Raw genomic sequence first — 13,420 nt, 5'->3', positions numbered from 1 at the left:
CCTAAACCTTAAATGATCATTCTTCTTGATATACAAATCTCTTCTAGCATGAATAGCATAACTCTTAACCATTTCATTGAATGTTTCCTTTAATGGTATTAACTGACCAACATAAAATGGACACTCATCATCATTATTCCTTTCCTTACCCTTGAACTTTCTTAGTATACTATTCAAGACACTTAGGCGCTCATCATCAGAGCTCTCATAGGTATCCATGCAAGGATTTAAACCATCATCATCACTAATATGATCAGCTGTTGCTTCTACCACATCAAAATCTACAATAGCTTTATACAACCTCATGTCAACTTCTACATCCTCCAAGGGTGTTTGAAAGACAACCGTATACTCAGGATCACTTTCATCTGATCGATCACTATCATAACTGTCATCATCTTCCTCACTAGAACTATTTTCGGCACTCTCTTCATCAACACTTACACCACCCACTTCATCAACACTTTCACCACCCACTTCATGAACACTTTCACCACTCACTTCATGGACACTTTGACCACTCACTTCATGAACACTATCAAAAGCAAAACCAGGTACAAATCCATAATCATAGACCACAATTTCAGTACCTATACCACTAGTCCTGCCATGTTCTACAAAAATCTTAACAATGTGAGTACCTATACCATCACTACCTCTAATCATATCACAAACATCTTGAAAATGATAATCTTCAACCAACGGCTTTAAACCCAAGTCCAAACTAATAGGCGGATGTTTGTAATGAAAACAACAAGCTGTACCACAACCATATTGTAACTTACAAAGTATTCCAAGCAACAAACTTTTACAAAATTCAGAAACTTGAACTTCATCAACGTAAGTGATCTTCCCCCCTTCGTATCTTCGCTGCCCCTCGGTAGCGAAAGGCCCTCCATGGAAAAGTTTTATGGTGAACGCATTTGAGAAATTTTCACCTACAACAGCAGTACATTCAACCCGTTAACAACACACAAGTAAATAAAACGAAAATTTTGAACACACAGTAACACCTTACCATATAGGTCGTACGGGTCACAATACTCACTGTCCGGCCTAATAGAATACGAGGTCGACATTGCGATGTGTGAAGTTGATGTTTGATTTTAACGGTGATCGGAAAAATTAGGGGTTCAATGTTCGAACGGTTGGTTTGTATTTGGGTGTTTGGGGAAAAAACCCTAAATCGGGGGTTTTATTGAATCAGGGGTGTGTAAATAAGGAAAAGTCTATATTACCCTTCGACATTAACGGTCAACGACGGGGCAACTGACGGTAGGAGTCAGAGGAACCCGCCGGAGAAACACAAGGGCCCAAACTTCACAAAATCTTTTTCAGGGGGAAACCCATCGAATGTGTATATTAACCAGGGAGACAAATTGCAGAATTCTCTTGTTTTAACAATATATGATCATGTTTTTGAATGTATTTCAATTAATGGCTAAAGTTTAAAATTTTTATCATTATCAATTACTTGTGTAATACACGAGTCTCAAACTAATAATGTAATAAATACGACAGTTAACCTCATAAGCAAAGAGCGAAGACGATTCTGATTCGTGTGGTGTGCATATCTGGCGAGCGTCGACTAAGCAGTCCAAAACAAAACTAAAAAGCGGACTTCCCAATAGATCCATCCATCCATCCATCCGCCGGAAAGGAAAAGAAAAGAAAATGATCTCCGAAGGCAGCGTTGAAGACGAAGAGAAATGGCTGAGCGCCGGCATCGCAGGCCTCCAACAGAACGCCTTCTACATGCATCGGGCTTTGGTAATCTGATCATAAACCCTAATAATTTACACAAAAATAATTAAATAAATAAATATCCTCCTGTTTGATTGATTTCAGGATTCCAATAACATCAAGGACGCCTTGAAATACTCTGCTCAGATGCTCTCGGAGCTCCGTACTTCCAGGCTTTCACCTCACAAATACTACGACCTCTGTAATTATATTATCTATCTCCAGTTGTTGTTGATTGATTGATTGATTGCTTTGAGTTTGACTGTGATTGTGTCTCCCTAGATATGAGGGCTTTTGATGAGTTGAGGAAGCTGGAGCTCTTTTTCAAGGAGGAGAGTAGGCGCAGTTGCTCCATTATCGAGCTCTATGAACTCGTCCAGCATGCAGGCAACATATTGCCCAGACTGTATGTAGCTCACTCTTATCTTAGACTTTATGTATGCGTTATTAATAATTAATAATACATTCGATTATAAAGTATCTGCCTTTTCATTTCTTCAGGTATCTACTTTGTACAGTAGGATCTGTCTACATCAAGTCAAAAGAGGCTCCTGCTAAGGATATCCTAAAAGATCTTGTTGAAATGTGTCGGGGTATCCAGCATCCTCTTCGTGGACTCTTCTTAAGGAGTTATCTTTCTCAAGTCAGTAGGGATAAATTACCTGATATTGGTTCAGAGTATGAAGGGTAAGACTATCAAATCTTTACATGCTTTAGCGACCAGTTGTAACTTGGAAACATATTTTTTAACATTCTGTATTTGAACTGATAAAACACCTTGTCTTTCTACCTACAGATATGGGCTTCTCTTTAGGTTTGATATATCTTTGTTTTATTCGCAACCATTTATACTGATGATAAACTATAGACTTCATTCTCATGTTCAATTTCACTTGTAAAGTATATTATTTTTTATATTTAGTTTGTGACTGTATAGTTTGTGTTATCTCTATCTTTATAAGGACACTAGAGTAAAAGGTGATATATCTCTATCTTTATAAGGACGCTTGAGTAACAGGTGAGATCAGAACTGCCATTATGAAAGATGGTCTGATGTATGCATTTTATGTGATTGGCACAGCACAATTTCTTTTGATATTATTATACATAAAAATGGACTTACAAGAAGCCTGAAGATCTAATGCCCTGATAAGTTTAAGTTGCTAATCTTAATGAATGTGTGGATGCCTTACTGTTGTAGGGATGAAAACACTGTTATGGATGCAGTTGAGTTTGTACTTCAGAACTTCACAGAGATGAACAAATTGTGGGTTCGAATGCAACACCAGGTTCGTTTATTTGTCTATAGAAGTATATATACTTGTGAACAAATTATTATATTTGCTGACGTGAGACACAATTGGACTTTCTGGATTGCAGGGACCTGCACGTGAGAAAGAGAAACGAGAAAAAGAGAGGAATGAGCTTCGTGATCTTGTAAATAATTAATAATCTAAATTGCTGTGATCACTTTAATAATAAACAATAGAAGTTTCCATGTATGTTCTCATGTAAGTGTGCTTGCTCTCATCATGTTTTGTCAGGTTGGAAAAAATCTACATGTTCTCAGTCAAATTGAAGGCATTGACTTAGAGCTGTACAGAGATGTTGTTCTTCCCAGAATCCTGGAGCAGGTATTATACACACGCACGTGCGTACACACACACACGTATCTTATAAGTGGCAAGATGGGCTAGTCAGATAGGTTGTGCAACAGGTAAAAGTAAGTTGGGTCAAACGGGCAGTGTTAGGTTGCTTTGACCTTCAAACATTATGTTGTTCGTTTAGAGAAATCTAGGATTAATTAATATATTAAATGTGACTACGAAAAACAGCATAATAATAATCTGAATCTTTGTACAAATACTATATAGGAGGTTGTAATGTTGTATGCTTTAAAAGTTGATTTTCAACCTGTTTGACGTTTGAGATAAAAACGCAACCCAAATCGGCCCTTTTAAAAGTAAAGGGGCCAAATGACGCCGCTTATCTAGATGTGCCTACATGGCATTCTTTGGTTTGAGAATCCATTACTAGTTATGTTTCTTGTTATAAGTTTAATAATCTCAACAATTGCAGGTTGTGAATTGCAAAGATGATCTTGCTCAGTATTATTTAATGGATTGTATAATTCAAGTCTTTCCGGATGAGTACCATTTACAGACTCTTGAAACATTATTGGGTGCTTGTCCACAACTTCAGGTTGGTTTCCCCATCCCATTTGGCTACTTATTTTAGTACGTTGTCACATCATTGAAAGAGTGATTGTAGGAGTGAGCAAAAGACCGATTAACTGAACCGAAATAACTGACCCAAACAAATAACCTATGACTTTGTTTCTTTTGTAAACCGAAAATTACGGTTCGGTTTTGGTTATGCTACCAAAACTGAACCACACTGAACTCGATAACACTGAACTTGTGTATAACGTTTGTTATTGGATTTATGGCCCAAACTCGTTCTTTGGGGCAAAATTTTTAGGCCCAAATTCATTAGTTGTACTAGTGGTTAACAAATACTTTTAGCCATTAGTTTTGGGCTCAATTTTCTTGTTTTAGGCTAAATTTGCTCGAACCTAAAAATTTTAAGCCCCAATGAAAGGCCAAAAAGTGACCCATAACCGAATTCATATGTAAAACCGAAACTCCGGTATAAAACCTCTGACCTTTTTTTTGGTGTTGTTTCTGGTATTATATGTCAAATGTTTTTAAGTATTTATATTTTTTTTGCAGCCCTCTGTTGACATTAAGACCGTACTTTCTGGTTTAATGGAAAGGCTATCTAATTATGCTGCATCAAGCGTTGAGGTGCGTGAACCCGTGCCAAATTTGGAAAAGGTTCAATTTCATAAGCTCTAATAATAATTTTGTTGTAGGTCTTACCAGAGTTTGTTCAAGTAGAAGCTTTTGCAAAGTTGAACAATGCCATTGGTCAGGTAAAAAATGTCATCTAACACCTCAGAGCATTTTATGTTGAATTGGCATAGAAAAACATCACCAAATGCACAACATATACAGGTTTATTGGAAATAAAAGTTTCAACAAGATTCTATTTGTTAACTGGTTTATAGATCTAATAGTGGATGTTTTGAATTCTACTCAAGCAGTTTTGAACTTGGATTTTTATTATTATTTTTTTAATAGTTTTTTTTAATACAGGTGATAGAAGCACAACCTGATATGCCTGTTTTTGGCGCTGTAACATTATATTCATCTCTTCTGACATTTACACTTCATGTTCATCCTGATCGGCTTGACTATGTGGATCAAATACTGGTATGCTCCTCTTTATATTGGTTTTTCTACTTTCTTTATTGAAGCTATTATTTGATCAAATTATAATATGCATTTGTTAGTGAGGAATAACTATATAAATTGATTATATTGGGTTTTTTGTTATTCTCTTAATGCAAAAAATGCACCTTAAATGTATTGCTGTATAGTTGGAGAGCTCAATTTATCAGACACAGCTATTGATTTACATCATGCGCATATGTAAACATTAAACTCTAGTAAACACCAATAAAGGCTGATGAAACCATCAAACAATTTGATTATGTGTTGCGAGTGTTGTAACTTTGATCATTTTGATTTTCTGCTTATTAACAATATATATCCAAGCATTTAACAATTGAAAAAGTTATTGTCATAGATTCATAGGCCATCTCCAATCATAATTTTCTATCTCTAGTTATAGTCATAGATTAAAATAAGCAATTTTCATTATATTTCTTTAAAAACAGTTCATCTTTAATTGTCTGCCTTAAGAACTAACCTAATTTTGTATATACTAAGTTAGTTCGTCTTCATACAAACATTTCTTTTACAATTAATTTATTTTGGTTGTTAACCAGATAGGCATACTGTTATGCTCTATTTTAGAAATTAAGAATAAATAATTTAAGTTTTTATATTGATTATGTTTTAATTGTACTTTTTCAGTTATAATCAATGTAGTTAAATATCTTAACATATTTCACAATTAATGAATTTGTTGTTTATTTGCACCTTTTACGCATCTTCTATGTTATATATATATATATATATATATATGTATATCAATCAATCAATCAATCATACCCAGTGGAGTCCCACCAATAGCAAAGCTATAAGTAGGGTCTGGGGAGGGTGGGATGTAGGCACACCGTACCTCTATCCAACGGGATAGAGAGATGGCTTTCAGAGAGACCCTCAGCTCTTGACTACATATGTATGCGGCACTATAAAAGGAAATCAAAGTTCAACTATAGTGTAATTGATAGTAGCACGTAGTAAAAATGATAATACTATATATATATGAAAAGAAAATACCATAATGGTGTGTGACCAAAAAAAGGTAAATAGAGGCCCCTAAGGTATTCATTTCTCCCTAAAAATCCTTAACTTTAATTCTACTTCTCCAATAATTCATATCCCTAACCATGTCCTCTGAGAGATTTAGGTCTATCAAATCATGCCTAATCCTCTCATCCCACGTCAACTTAGGTTGTCCTCTCTCTATATATATAATTAGTTGAATAGGAAAAATAATTTTTATTCTTAATAATTAACCTGGCAAATAATATACAGTTAAAGTATGATAAGGATAAAAAAGGTTAACTGCAATAAACAAGAGAGTTAAAATGATAAATTAGGCCTTATAGCACACTCTTCTTCCTCCATCTTCATATTTAAAGATAGAAGACACTTTTTGAGGACCCTTTGCAGAGGACCTTAATAATAAGATTATGTTTGTTTGGATGAACAATATTGATTTAAGTTATTAAAGTACTTGCATTTCAAAGATACTTATTCTTTCAGGGTGCATGTGTGAACAAAATTTCTGGCAAGGGGAAACTGGAAGGCAAAGCAACAAAGCAGATTGTTGCACTTCTAAGTGCTCCATTGGAGAAATATAGTGATATAGATATTGCACTAAAACTTACAAACTATCCTCTAGTAATGGAGTACCTGGATGATAGTACCAATAAAGTCATGTCCAATGTTATTATTCAAAGCATCATGAAAAACAAAACTCACATCTCAACCGCTGATAAGGTATGTAGCTCTTTACATGTTGTCTCTCTGAACGTATTGTATAGATAATATGTTACAAGGGGTCAGTATATATACAGTACAATATTACAGTTTAGTACTATAATATTACAATATTGGCCTAATACATATATCAGAATATCATATATTCCACTTTTTAATAATTGTGGATTTTTTTTGTAGGTTGGAGCTTTATTTGAACTAATAAAAGGGCTTATTAAAGATTTGGACTCTGATAGTAATGACGAGGTGAACATAACATCTTGTTTCATCATATTTTATTTTTTTAAGACATGTCAGGGGTCGGTTTGGATTGTTTTTTTTTTGGCTCAAACTGAACCAAAAACCAAAAATTCGGTTTTGGTTTTTAGGTTTGTCTGTTTGGGCTGAAGTTTTTATTTTCCTCAAAACAAGGAATTTGGGCCCAAAACTTGAGCTAAATCTTTTTGTTAACATGTGATTTATAGATTATTATACATTGGTCATTGGGGTTACACTATTTATTAAATTCTTATAAATTATTTAAAATTCAAATAAAAATTGAAAATCCATCAATTCGGTTTGATTTATTCGGATTTAGTTACATGCAAAAATGAAACCGAATTGAAAATTCAGTGTTTACGTTAAACATAAAACCAGACTATTGGTTGTTTGGGTTTGGTTATTTAGGTTCAGCTATTTTGGTTACGGATCAGTTTTCTTGGTTTCATGCATACCCTTGTTATATATTATCACTGTGATCAATATTATTATCAGATGTTATTCTAGACAGATGTTGCATGATGCCATTTTTTAAAGGTTTATATTTTGCAGAATTTCAGTAATGTTTTTTTTCTGCTTTCTGCAGATGGATGAAGATGACTTTAAGGAAGAGCAAAATTTTGTTGCTCGTTTAATACAAATGTTGTATAATGATGATCCAGAAGAGATGTTAAAGGTATTCTTTTGTTATGATACTTCTTTTGGCTAGGCTTGTAAATGAACCGAGCGAACACGAACAAAGCGTGTTCGTGTTCGCTCATTTAACTTTAGTTGAACAAATGATCGTACACTAAAAAATAAACAAACGGAGGTTCTTGCTTGTGTTTACTAGTTAAGAAAATAAATGTCTTCATGTTCATTCATTAACTGTATAAATGAATGGTTCACGAACTTAAACAAACGCACATAAATGAACAAACATAACCGAGCTAAAACCAATTAAAATTAAATATGAACAACATTACATGGCCTAAAAGGTATGAAAACTAAACTAAATTGTTTATAGGTCTAAAAAAATTTAAATGAACATATTAATTAACATAAATGAGCGAACTCAAAGCACACATAAACGAATGTTGATGAACATAAATGAAATAACGAGACATGTGCCATGCTCGTTTGCTTATTAAATTGACAAATATAAACGAACTTCCCGTCGAGCCGAACGGTTCATAAACAGTTCACTGAACATTCTGTTTGTTTCCAGGCCTAATTTTGGCTCCTCAATTAAGTTCTGCAAGTCACCTTTATGTTGTCAGCACCCTGTGAAATGATGATGAATGAATGCATACTAAATTTGCCATCATGGTTAATGGTTATTGATATGTATATTATGTTGTGTGACAGATTATATGTACAGTGAAGAAGCATATTATGACCGGAGGACCCAAACGACTTCCCTTTACAATTCCTCCACTTATATATAATGCTCTCAAGGTTTTTTTAATGTTTTATTTTTTTGAGTTGGAGCCACAAATGATTTGTTGTAACTCAATCCTATTTTGGTTTTTATGGACTTTGCATGTGACTACAGTTGGTTAGGCGAGTACAAAGTCAGGATGAGAATGCTAGTGAAGAGGCCACAGCATCAGCCACACCAAAAAAGATCTTTCAGTTATTGAATCAGGTAATTATCACCACCACCATTACAACTAAGAATACCTGATTTCATGAGTCTTTAAATATTGGTCAAAATCTTTAAAATGGGCGATAATATATTACATTCTTGGGTTCTTTTTGGGTCTGGTTTGAAGTGTTATAGGTAACAACTTGCTAAGATTAGATTTGTAAATAGGGTCAAGCAGATTAAACAGGTCTGAAATTTACAGATGCGAAATTCTGACACAACACGAACTTAGCATGAAATTTGTGGGTTTGCATTTGGTATACAAAAATGGGTTGGGTCATTTTCAGGCCGAACCCACGAACCTGTTTAGCTAACGGTCATGTTTGTGTCAACCTGGGGTATTTATTTTATTTGTTTAAAATGTGTTTTTTATGTAATAAATTAAATTGGTTGGGTATCTTATGCCAAAATTTTAAACTATAAAAGAAATTGACATAATATTTTATAGTTAAAATGTAATTGTCTTATATATATTTGTTGTAAAAATGTAATTTAAAGTAATAATATGTGAAAGCGAGAAAAAATGAAAACTTTTGGGTTAGACGGGTCGCATATGTGTCAATCTGTGAATATGTTGTGTTGTGTTGGACCTGCCAATCTGCGAACACAACCAGTTTAGCACCCCTGCTGAAAATCTACCCTAATAAAGCTTCAGTGTAACATTCAAATAGTTATCTTTTAATTTTATGTTACAAAATCACCCTTGGGTATTTCATTTGCTAGGCAAAATTCATAAATCACAAAGATGCTAGTTGACATGATTACAATTTATTTATTTACATATAGTGACTTTAATATTTTAATTTGATATATCAATCGTTCTTGAATTTTAAGAAAACAGAAAACGTAACGGGCCAAACCAAACCCTATTTCATCGAATGATTACTATTACATGCTCATTATTTGGCTTAATGTATCAGACAATTGAAGTTTTGTCAACAGTTCCAGCACCTGAACTTGCATTGAGGTTATATTTGGAATGCGCTGAGGTCTGTCTATAACTAAAGTTGTTTCTAATATATATGTGTGTGTGTATTTCCTCTAATTTCCTCTGGCTCTACCTGATGCAGGCTGCCAATGACTGTGATCTTGAACCTGTAGCATACGAGTTTTTCACCCAAGCATACATATTATACGAAGAAGAAATTTCAGTAAGTTACACTTCATATTTAGGCTCGTAAATAAACTGAACAAAACAAAGTACCTCCACTATGACTTTAGTGGGGTAAATGACAATGAGGACGTTCAGATCACCATTGAAGGGCAAGTGGTTATGCAGGTAACGAAGTTCAAGTATCTAGGATAATTTGTTCAGAGCGATGGACAATTAGACAGCGATGTGGCCCATCGAGTTCAGGTAGGATGGTGTAGATTGAGAGCAGCCACAAGTATATTGTGCGACAAGAGATTTCCAACTAAACTAAAGGGAAAATTTTATAGGGTCGCAGTTAGACCTGAAATGTTATATGGAACAGATTGCTAGGCCGTCAAGAAGGCACAAGAGCGGAAAATGGAGGTAGCAGAGATTAGAATGTTACGCTGGATGTGTGTGTGGGCACACAAGGTTAGACCGAATAAGAAACAATGTGTTTCAGGAGAGATTAGGGGTAGCTAACATATCCGACAAGATAAGAGAGTGGAGATTGAGATGGTTTGAACATGTGAAGAGAAGACAGACAACGAATCCTGTTAGATCCGTAGTAAACATTACTATAGAGGGGAGGAGTGGTAGAGGCCAACCTAAATTGACTTGGGATGAGAGGACTAGACATGATTTGCTAGATCTAAACCTCTCAGAGGACATGGTTGAGGATAGGAATTCTTGGAGACTTAGAATTAAGGCTAAGGATTTCTAGGGAGAAATGAATACCTTAGGGGTTTCTCTTTACCTTATTTTGGTCACACACCATTATGTTTTTCTCTTTTCATATATTTCTATATTGTTACCTATACATGTATTAGTATTACTAATTTTACTACGTGCTATTATCAATTATAGAACTGTTGAACTTTGATGCTCTCTTATATTCTCTCACACATATGTTTATTTGAGCTGAGGGTCTCCCTGGAAGCCACCTCTCTATCCCCACCTCTCTATCCCATTGGATAGAGGTACGGTGTGCCTACATCCCACCCTCCTAGACCCTACTTATAGCTTTGCTATTGGTGGGATTCCACTGGGTATGATTGATTGATTGTTCGTTTAACTTAACTAAATAAACGATTGAATACAAACAATTAATGAATAGGGTTTTCTTGTTTTTGTTTGTTAATAGCATAAACAAACAGTTCACGAATGTAAACAATGTCAAACGATCATAAATGAACGAAGATTACTGGACATAGATGAACAAATATAAACAAACATAATTGAGCGGACACCAATAAAAAGTAATCGTGAACATCAAATTGTCGGACCTAGAATATCAATAAAACCAAACTAAATTGTATTGGGTGATACTTCAATCATAAAACTAGACTACATTGTGACAGTCTAAAATTTTTAAATGAATATTTAAACAAACAAACTTAAAACAAACTTAAACCAACAAATATAAAAGAATTTAAGTTAGCAAACGAACATAAACGAAATTCCTCCGAATAGCTCAATGAACGTTCAGTATGTTTGCAGGCGTATTCATATCTTTTCAAGTATTTTGATGCATGACACATTGATTCTGTCTCATTTCTGTATAACAGGATTCAAAGGCACAGGTAACCTCATTGTACCTGATTATTGGGACTCTGCAACGGATGCACACGTTTGGGGTCGAAAATCGAGATACTTTAACCCACAAAGCCACTGGGGTAATAATATATTTAGCTAATCATATATCATGCAATTCATTGATCAAACTTGTACGGTTTTTATTTTGACATTTTATGTTGTAGTATTCTGCCAAACTGTTGAAGAAGCCTGACCAGTGCAGAGCAGTTTACGCGTGTTCACATTTGTTTTGGGTTGAGGATCAGGATGGGGTCAAGGATGGTGAGAGGTACTTGATCATCTTCGCTTGAATTTGTCTGTGCTTTAGTCAAATTTGGCGGTTGTGTAAAAATAGGTCAATTTTAGTTCTTTAAAGGGGTCAAATAGGTAAATATTTAAAAGTTGAGCTAAAATGAAAATGGGCCTAAAGTTACCCAAAGGTTTTCAAACGCTTAAAACCTCCTAATTCAAATTAAATATAAGATGGAGGAAACAATTCAGTTGGGGGGCTACAAAGGGTCAAACGGATAAAAGTTTCAAACATGACCTAAAATGAAAGCGGGTCTGAGAGTTGCTCAAAAGTGTTCAAATGCTTAAAGTTTTCTAAATCATTTTAACAAAATAAAAAAAAAAATTAACCGGAGTCATGTGGAACCATATAAAGTAATGATCCTTTTTGACATGTTACTGACCCACCCAAACCTCCCTTTACACTAGGGTTCTAAATGAGTAGGTCCGAGTTGAAGCTCATTAAGGCTTGAGCCTGGCTCATTTCTAGCTCTAATTCTAAAGCTTGAGCCCGGCTCATGAGTAGTTTTTCAACTCGGGCTTAGCTCAGCTCGTTTAAAATTTGATAATTAGTTTATGTACATTTATAATTTATTTTTATATATAAATTTTAGCAAAATCTTTTATATATAACATAATAATTATATATATAATTATAGTAAATTATATAATTGATATATTAAATAAAAGTTATATAATTAATAAGCTCGTTTAATCTCACGAGTCACGAGCCAGCTTGAGCTCGATAAGTGACGCTCCGAGTCTGGCTCGTTTATAGTACAAACTAATTTTCAGGCCCAAGCTCAGCTCGTTAAAGTGAGCTTTTAGCTAGCCGAGATCTCGAGTAGCTCACAAGCGGCTTGGCTCGTTTACACTTATACTTGACACCACCTCTTGTTTCGGATTTGTTGATGGTTTTTGAGGCCAAACTTAATCGGGTCTAAGTCAAGTTATTCTGTGTGAAATGTAGAGTATTACTCTGTTTAAAACGTGCGTTAAGAATTGCGAACGCTGCCCAACAAATGGCAAACGTGACAAAAGGTAGCAGCGGGTCAGTCATCCTCTTTATAGAAATTCTAAACAAGTAAGTCACAATAATCAGTAATTCCAGCAACCAACTTTAATTTCTTGAAACCCATGCAATAATTCATATAAATAACATGTGCACGACTGGAATGCACTCTTAGGTACCTATACTTCTTTGAAAAGGGGAACACGCAAATCACAGTTGCTTCAATTCAAGGACTGATTGAGTTAGTTACAACTGAAATGCAAAGTGACACCGCCACGTCAGATCCAGCTGCTGATGCTTTCTTTTCGAGTACCATCCGGTACATCCAGTCGCAAAAGGCCAAAGGTGGACCCACTGCAGAGAAGTTTGAGCCAATTAAGGTTTGATTTGTTTTTGTTTTATTTTATTTTTTGTAAAAATAGTTGGGGTGTAGACTACAAAATTGAAGTGTGGAGATTTTAAGAACGTTTGGAATATTCTGGTATAGTAACATCTTTGATTTTAACTTTACTGTCTTATCCTCAAAACCTACTTTTGAGTGAATGGCTTTCCTGTTATTTTTGCTGTATTTTTGTGTAAAAAGATTAAATAAACATTGTTATTTAAGGGGTACCCTGTTTTATTATTATTATTATTTTTAATTAATAAAGCTGTTTAAATAACTTGTTGCTTGTAACTAGCTCGTAAGAAGTTCGTTTGAGATTGCTTGAACCGAACGGTTTGTGCATATTACGAGTCGTGTTTGGATC

The 13,420-nt window shown here is 34.7% G+C and overlaps 1 protein-coding gene across 1 annotated transcript; it reads left to right on the top strand.

The window, feature by feature from the left end:
- Positions 1-1,671: 1,671 nt before the first annotated feature.
- On the top strand, positions 1,672-13,176 carry LOC143557966 (vacuolar protein sorting-associated protein 35A-like). The gene is made up of 22 exons (XM_077046908.1): positions 1,672-1,770; positions 1,849-1,945; positions 2,026-2,149; positions 2,245-2,430; positions 2,945-3,032; positions 3,124-3,180; positions 3,288-3,377; positions 3,823-3,945; positions 4,476-4,550; positions 4,619-4,678; positions 4,902-5,018; positions 6,543-6,779; positions 6,960-7,025; positions 7,624-7,713; positions 8,385-8,474; positions 8,572-8,664; positions 9,585-9,653; positions 9,735-9,815; positions 11,365-11,472; positions 11,557-11,660; positions 12,630-12,743; positions 12,847-13,176. The coding sequence occupies exons 1-22, from the start codon at positions 1,675-1,677 to the stop codon at positions 13,055-13,057; spliced, it is 2,376 nt and encodes a 791-aa protein (XP_076903023.1). The 5' UTR covers positions 1,672-1,674; the 3' UTR covers positions 13,058-13,176.
- The last annotated feature ends 244 nt before the right edge of the window (positions 13,177-13,420 follow it).

This window comes from Bidens hawaiensis, unplaced genomic scaffold (assembly GCF_021521415.1).
Source record: "Bidens hawaiensis isolate Kalapana, Puna unplaced genomic scaffold, B.hawaiensis_p1.1 tig00019299_1, whole genome shotgun sequence".
Taxonomy (NCBI): domain Eukaryota; kingdom Viridiplantae; phylum Streptophyta; class Magnoliopsida; order Asterales; family Asteraceae; genus Bidens; species Bidens hawaiensis.
Note: the sequence above shows the minus strand (reverse complement) of the source record. Positions and strands in the feature narration are given on the sequence as shown.

What these genes read in the sequence shown, in the direction of transcription:
- LOC143557966 (XM_077046908.1), top strand. Translation starts at nt 1,675, where the DNA reads ATGATCTCCGAAGGCAGCGTTGAAGACGAAGAGAAATGGCTGAGCGCC. An exon ending in GGCAACATATTGCCCAGACT is followed by an intron (nt 2,150 to 2,244) that starts GTATGTAGCTCA and finishes TCATTTCTTCAG; the next exon opens with GTATCTACTTTGTACAGTAG. An exon ending in GTGCTTGTCCACAACTTCAG is followed by an intron (nt 3,946 to 4,475) that starts GTTGGTTTCCCC and finishes TTTTTTTTGCAG; the next exon opens with CCCTCTGTTGACATTAAGAC.